Genomic DNA, 8,159 nt, shown 5'->3' with positions numbered 1-8,159 from the left:
TATAGGGAAAGCATTTCCTAGTACAAGTGAAATCTGATGCATTGACAGAGTCATTATTTTCTGCTGTAGAGTATATCTGATTCGTTGATATGGTAAGCATTTCATGCTAAAGGGGGAATATGATGCGTTGACAGGATCAGTATATATGTATTTTGCATAGAACTAAAATCGATTTATCATTATAAGAATTGTTTATACTTATTAAGTGTGGCAGTTTCGAAGTTCAATGTATAATAGAGAAAGTTGTGAACATCTTGTTTTTATTCAGTGAAAATGTCGAATGAAATCTTTATACCAAAGCAGGCCGACGTTGGCGAGGAATTTATTATTACCAAGCAAACTTATGATTATAGAGTAGTCTTTCTTTTAATGACAGTTACAGTATGCTTCGCTGGTTTTTTGTCGGAGATATTTAAATTTTACATTCAATAAATATACTTTAAACTATTACACGAAACATGGCTGACATAACGTATATTGTTGACATTTATCGGTAAGTAGTGTAATAAATTTTCTTACTGGAAGTGGAAGACTGTTAAAGTAATAGTGATAACCTCAATAACATACACTTTCTGTAACGATATTTTAAGTGTCGTGAAACAGTTAGTGTTAGATGTTGGGGTCATTTTATACAGGGTTTTCAACCTTTCCTCACCATTTTCTTTTTATCAAATCTTTAAGTTTACAAAAATTAGAAAAACAAAAATAAACTCTCAAATGAGTACGAAAAAGTTTTTGCAATTTGAAAAAGTAAGCTTGTTTTGAGACCTTTTTATAAGTAATCTAAAAATATATACTGAGTGTAGTAAGAAATGTAGCAAACTAGTATCACATTCTTAATTCCCAATGGTAGCTTTTTGAGTGACAAACAAAAACATTTTGAAAGGCAGTCTTCAAACATTTGATTATAGTTACACATGATACCCAACCAGTTTAGCAAAACCGTTTAGGAGCTTTCTTCAAAAGGCATAACGGTAAAATAACTTTTGATAGAGGGGTTAATCACAGAGACATGTTTGTATAATGCTTGATATAAGGAATTTCAGTCGGATCAAAATATAGATCCTGTACTCTCTTACAAGGATCTGACAACTTTCTGTTCTTGTTATGCTTATAAGATATGAACTTATGAAATTTCAGCCGTCAAATGTTTGAAGTGTGTTCCAGTTAGACTAAACCCGAGGACTCCGAAAGGTCTTTGAAACAGAAAGGAGAGGGGAGTTAGTATTCAGATCTTTGAAACTAAAGCTTGGATATAAAATCTGTATTTTATGAATTATTATATCTGTAAATTATAAAATCTATTAATGATTAGAAACTTCCAGGGAAGATTTGTTGGTAAATGGAAAATTTAAATAGGTGTTGCGTTTCTATCGTCACTCAGTATTTTTACATTTTTCGTGTTACAACAAGCTTAAGACCACACACATACAGTATTGACACTATCATTGAATCCATCGATGTAGGTTAAATTCTCAAAAACACTTATATACGTGAACAATCCTTATTGGGCCACACTGACGTTCTTCTTTCATAAATGTTCATACGCTATTGTAACAGAACCTAGTTGGAATGATGATAAGGTAGAAATTACTCAAAAACTTTTTGTATTTCATGACTATATGAACTCTCGAGCCAGCTTATCAATAAATGGCTCTAAAGTGCATAAACATACTTTTGGAAGTCAAAAGTTTGACAAAAAGTCATTCCCTTTATGACTTACTTATTCAGCCTTGTAGATTAGTACCGTGATTTATTTCGTGATCAAAGGTAAATATCTGACCCTGGTGGGAAATGAAACAATAACTTTTCAAGGTAAAAGAAGAATACGTAATTGATTATCAATAAGTCTTGTAAAAATGAGAGAAACAATATAAATTAATTATCTTCGCTATACCAGGCTTCATTGATTACCAATGAGTTCTTAGAACCATGTTATATACTTACTGGAAGTCGCCTTTCTCCCTATTGATCTAGTAAATGTTTGATTTCTAAACAGGTAACCAGTAACATCAGACATAATTATAAATTTGAAAACAATGTCAACAGAAGATGAAAAAAAGAAGTATTGGTGTGATCAAATCAAATCTATGATTGGACCCTGTATGATAACATTTGCCATACCAATGATGATACCGGGCTTTACAATTACATTTGTAGCTTTCGCAGAAGACAATGCGTTCCCGAAATACGGTGCTCTACATGTTGTTGGAATTATAATCTTGGGAATAGCATTTATTTTGCTTTTATTTGGTTGTTTACTAAGGTTTCATTGGAAACCGTTTATTTCTCCTGACTTAGAAATGCATTTATCACCGATGGGTTCAGCTCGCCGCTTACATTCGGACAGAAGTAGGTCTGGGAGTTTAAAAGGTGAAAGGGTGAAAGAAACTCAAAGTGAAAATAATTCAAAATCCAGACATACTGGTTTAGCCACAGCACGAGATAGGATGGACAATATTCCTCATGTCGTCCCCAAAACAGAAGTTAAACTCGAATCAGAGACGGATGGTACGGCCAGCGAATCTGAACTGAGAAGATCGTTGACAGGAAGTATTGAGCGAAAGTTTGATATGATTTCGTCCCCTAGGAGTCGTAACCTCAGGCCAGTTAACTCTGACTCATTCGATGAAGATTCAAACGACGCAAGCATAAATCACTATGAAGTGGAGAAATCTTATGAAGCTCTGCAAGAGTTTAGGAGGAAGAAAAAACGAGGCAAGAAAAGAAACCAGAAAGAAAAACTATCAGATAACGAAACAGTGACAAGTAAAACATTGGTTTCTGAATCTCTATTCGAGATTGATCAGCACACAAAATCCGCCCAAAATTCGGAATGTGAAAGTACCAAAAAAACGGAAAGAAACAAACATAGTGAAAAAATAGAAACAGAGAACAGTAGTCCAGTGGAAATAGAAAAACACAGGTAAAAATAAACAAAAATTTAACCTTGAAGTTCTTTTAAAGTAAGAATAATTGAGAAAAAGTATCACACTTTAAAGTTGACAACTCTCTCAAAGTAGATGATTTCATGAATTTTAAGAAAAACTCTCCTCGCTCAAATAAAATTGTGTTGCGCAACACTTTCTGGCACGCCTAATTCACTTTACAACCATATATTTTTTTCTGTCTATTCCAAATGCACATAACATGGTCATTCATCTTACAATTTGTGTCGATCCTGAGTATGAAAATCCCTACATGTCACACGATTCCAGATCTAGTTGTAGTAAAGTCAAGGCTAATAACATGACTAAACCAACAAAATGATGTCGGCTGTGACGCAACTAAGGACTTTGAGTAATTGTGCACGTGATGATAGAATCACATTACCTCTGATGTTTTCAGGGGCTATCCAGGATAAGTACATGTATGACATATATATACCTTTTGAATGTGATGTCGTTTTCATGAAAACATTATCTTAATGGAAGTTTATGATCTGATTTACTGGCAGTATGAAAAAACCCAACTGAAACAGGAAAAGGGTCGGTCATTGATGTCGTGAAATTTTAACTCCGTCCGCTAAATAAAACACTTTAAAGTATCCCCCTCATTGTTATATATAAGAAAAAATGATATCTTTATACATGTAAGGTTAATGTCTTTGTTTTTATTTATTTTTTATGAATACTTGCTATAAATATAAAAAAAAGAAGATGTGGTATGATTGCCAGTGAGATAACTCTCCAGAAGAAACCAAATGACAAAGAAATTAACAAATATAGTTCTCCATATGGCCTTCAACAATGACCCATACTGCATATAGTCAGCTTTAAAAGGCCCCGAAATTCAAACGAGAAAACTAATGGCCTAATTTATGTACAAAAATGAAAGTGAAACAAATATGTAATTTAGTGTTATACAAAAGCAAATTACAACAACAGAATTACAGGCTCCTGACTTAGGACAGGCGTATTATACATGCATAATGTTGCGGAGTTAACGATGATAGCGTGCCAAATATTGCCGAGTTGTAATCGGAAGGCGATGATTTGTATCACCAGCTATTTATATGTGTTTAAAGATAACCTGTTTTTTATCAAATTTTCCATTATTTTCTGTAATTTTAGATAATTTTTTGCTGACGGTTTATTCTTTTCTTAAATTGTAAAATTGCATGGTGAACAATACTCTAGACATTTTTAGCACTTTTGGTTCTTTTTCAGTGTTAACAGTACCGCCGAGAAGAAGACTAAACGCAGAAAGAAAAAGAAAAAAGTTTTAAACTCTTTACGAAATGAACAAGAAAGACCCGGAAATAAGAATTCGCAGATAATGTCATCCATGTATGAATCTAGTGCAAATGCATCACATTTACATAATAGTCAAAATGAAGAACCAGATTCTGACCAATCAAATATCAGTATTGGTTCTGTAGATTCTGTATTAGCACAATACACATCACGATCTTAAAAGTCAGAAAGATATTCCATAGTTAGTATGCCATTCTGACCAATCAAATATCAGTATTGGTTCTGTAGATTCTGTATTAGCACAATACACATCACGATCTTCGAAAAGTCAGAAAGATATTCCATAGTTAGTATGCCATTCTGACCAATCAAATATCAGTATTGGTTCTGTAGATTCTGTATTAGCACAATACACATCACGATCTTCGAAAAGTCAGAAAGATATTCCATAGTTAGTATGCCATTCTGACCAATCAAATATCAGTATTGGTTCTGTAGATTCTGTATTAGCACAATACACATCACGATCTTCGAAAAGTCAGAAAGATATTCCATAGTTAGTATGCCATTCTGACCAATCAAATATCAGTATTGGTTCTGTAGATTCTGTATTAGCACAATACACATCACGATCTTCGAAAAGTCAGAAAGATATTCCATAGAAAGCTTTTATGTCATTACAATATGATTCACATGATCACTCTGTGAAAAGTAAAATAACAATTAAAAGTCTCTAATCAAATGGCAAAATGGCAAAATGGCAAAATCAAAATCTCAAGTACATCAAACGAATGGACAACGACTGTCATATTTCTGACTTGGTACAGGTGTTTTCTTATGTAGAAATTGGTGGATTAACCCTGACAGATATTGTCATTATCATAAAGTGTATTGTCGACGGGCTCCTGCTAACAAAAATTGCTCCTATAACATTTTTTTACCAATAATGCTAGAATATATGTTCTTGTTTGAACAAATATTCTATGTACTTATATGTCTTCCAGCAGAAATAATATCTAAAAATATTTCTTTAATTTGGAACTAATAATATAAATGAACTTCAATTCCATGATAATATGCCAATGTTTTATTATTAATGGTTGTATGGTGCGCTTTAAGGTTCACATAAATAAATTGTGTCTACGCTGTAACTATAAAGCTTGAGCTATAAAATATCTATTTTAGATTATTTCTATACATGTATAGAGTTACCTTTTGTTTCATTCAATAGTTATTTTTAAATTACTGGTAGCCCGATATATCCATTTGAAACAATTCATTTGGAATTGATCTCTTAATTTTTTTTAGGCATATAATGAAAACCCTTACACAGCAACTTTAAAAAAAAACAGAAGTGCAATTTAAACTCAAAAATACATCAAGTCAGTCGAGCCGGAGTCATTTATTTTGATTACAAATACAACACAATTTTTTGAGAGAAATATATCTATGAAAAATGGACAGAAATACCTAATTTTTCTTTAGTTTTGTCATAGAAAATATAATGGATATCGCTGTGATACAAAATGGTATTCAATAACTTATTCGAATTTTACAGAAATCCTTTTTACTGATCATATTTTATAACTTTAAAAAAAGTTATGCTTCCTTGTTATTTACAACTACGCACATACTAATTCAATTTAATGGGTACTTAAGATTCACGATTTATAGGAATGTTGTTAACCTGTAAGAATTTGATTTTTAATACAACACAAATTCTCATTATTAAAAAAGCACAGGGTTCAAATACTAAATTCAAAGTCTGGTTTAATACCATTTACTGTCTATTTACAGCTTCAAATATTGGTTGTTTATATTACGGAAAAGACCGTCCTTTTGTGTCATTTTAACACACTAGACACACTTTCTTGCATTGTTTATCAATATGAGAATGTCTTGTTCTCAATGTTTTTTACTTCACTTTTCACATTTTCAGAATACCTACCAGAAAAGTGGTTTTTGTTTAAATCCAAAGGAAATACAAGTCTTTCATTTTTAGCACGACTGTGATATATTTGTTTTTATTAAAGTAATTAATTGTACATGCATTTCTTATTTTCTCAAGTAGAAACATTAAATTTGAATTACAGTTCTTTGGTTGATTGATTACGTGTAGTTGACGAATTGTTGTTCGCTTAACGCCCAGTGAAAAGTATTTCATACATGTTAAAGACCAGGAGACATGTGTACTTATAGATATTTTGTCTTTGTTACATGATTTTTTTAGATGTTGTAATTGGCTTTGAACTAGCTTTCAATAACTGCGAATACACTCAGATTAAGAGTGTGTGTCTGTAGTCTTTTTGTTATAGTTGTGTTTCAGTATATTGATCTGAATGTCGAGTCCTTTTCAACTGATTTTTTTGTAATGCTGTGCTTTACACCACTGCCCCTTGTTGGGAAGGGTTAAGCTCCTGCAAACATATTCTGAATCGTGCTTCCTCTATGCCAAAAGTCTGTTTTTCTGTAGTCACTTGTTGCTGTATATTGTATTTTGATTTTTGTTTAGTGGTATGTATATAAATCGGTACGTTGGTTTCATCGTTTTTAAAATCGTGTTATAGTTTGTCTTGTCGATGCCTTATAGCTTGCTATGACGAATGCGTTTTGGTAGCATTCACGTCATTCGGTCTCTTGTGGATTTTTGTCTCATTATTGAGCTTCTCAAATCTTCTTATATTTCAGTATAATGATCACCCAACAAATATATGACGATAAGAGATGCTCTGCTTTCGTGAAAGAAGAGAACCTATGATATGAAATTAAGTGTATGATACCGGTATTAATGAACGAATTACTAAAAATATTTACCTAATTTTCCATAGATTTGGTTTGCAAGTAAAATTCATTATTGCGAGCACTCTCAGATATGTTCTAAATGTCTTTTTTGTTGTTAGATCTAGGGGTGAGGCATTCATTTAAATACCCTGTAACTTCCGGTCTGTGATTTTGTTTGGTAATTTTCTACCTTGTATCGATCGATCTGATGAAGTAATCCCTTTTCAACTGACACTGTTCCAGGCTAAGAGAAGGGTTGAGTGCTTATAAACATGTTTTAACCCATACAAGTCAGGTTCATATAGTTCAGTTGTTGTCGTTCTTCACGTCTGTCATACTTGTACTTCGTAAACTGTTATAACATGTTATAAATTAAGCCGTTAGTTTTTTCAATTGATTTTTTTCATATTTTTACATGTCGGAAATCTTTTAAAGCCGACTAAACGGTTTGGCTTTTTCTCATTGTTGAAGACCGTACGGTTGCTTATATTGCTTTCATGAACTTCAGTTTAACTTTGGTAGATACATTTGTAGTTGTCTCATTGATCGATTGTTGATTGCTTAAACGTTCGCGATTATGGAGATGAAATGTCAAAGATCATCATCTTCGCTAGCCAAGGGTTACGATCCACTCCCGCTCTCTTCACCCTTGGCGGATTAAGCCAACATTTGTGATAACAATATTGCGCCATCTATCAGAAGATAAAAATCACGCCCATTCCGAATACATTATTCTTGACCAATGGTAGCACTTGAACTCTTCAATTTGGAGGTAAAAACACGGTAGATTCGACACACTTGGTAAAGCCGGAAATGAAAATATATGTCAACATTCATGCATTTGTGCATGAAACATACACAGGAACTTCTATTGGTTGATTAAAACCCTTCAAGTTGTGTCACTAAATATAGTCGTATGTTTAGGGATGTAAAGACTTGTTGCACAATAAACACGTGGTAATTGTTTACAAACACTTTATACATTTACACGTGATCATGTTATAGGCGCTTTTTCATTGGATGCAGCGAGTTTTGACTGCAACCAATACAAATCCTTACCTTGTGTCTCCGAAATTTCAACTCAATCCGCCAAGGGAGATAGCGGGAGTGTATCGTAACTCTTGGCTAGCGAAGATGAAGATCATAGTCCAAATGAAAATCATATTTTATCATTTTATTATT

General features: G+C 32.9%; 1 protein-coding gene across 1 annotated transcript; it reads left to right on the top strand.

Annotated features, from left to right (window-relative positions):
* Window positions 1-365: 365 nt before the first annotated feature.
* LOC134725564 (serrate RNA effector molecule homolog) lies at window positions 366-6,241 on the top strand. The gene is made up of 3 exons (XM_063589493.1): window positions 366-493; window positions 2,000-2,926; window positions 4,170-6,241. The coding sequence occupies exons 2-3, from the start codon at window positions 2,040-2,042 to the stop codon at window positions 4,414-4,416; spliced, it is 1,134 nt and encodes a 377-aa protein (XP_063445563.1). The 5' UTR covers window positions 366-493; window positions 2,000-2,039; the 3' UTR covers window positions 4,417-6,241.
* Window positions 6,242-8,159: the final 1,918 nt, after the last annotated feature.

This window comes from Mytilus trossulus, chromosome 7 (genome assembly GCF_036588685.1).
Source record: "Mytilus trossulus isolate FHL-02 chromosome 7, PNRI_Mtr1.1.1.hap1, whole genome shotgun sequence".
Classification (NCBI taxonomy): Eukaryota; Metazoa; Mollusca; class Bivalvia; order Mytilida; family Mytilidae; genus Mytilus; species Mytilus trossulus.
This window is presented reverse-complemented; position numbering and strand designations above follow the sequence as displayed.

Excerpts from the sequence above, each read along its gene's own strand:
- LOC134725564 (XM_063589493.1), top strand. The coding sequence starts at position 2,040 with ATGTCAACAGAAGATGAAAAAAAGAAGTATTGGTGTGATCAAATCAAA. Across the intron at positions 2,927-4,169 it reads GTGGAAATAGAAAAACACAG|TGTTAACAGTACCGCCGAGA; the intron begins GTAAAAATAAAC and ends GTTCTTTTTCAG.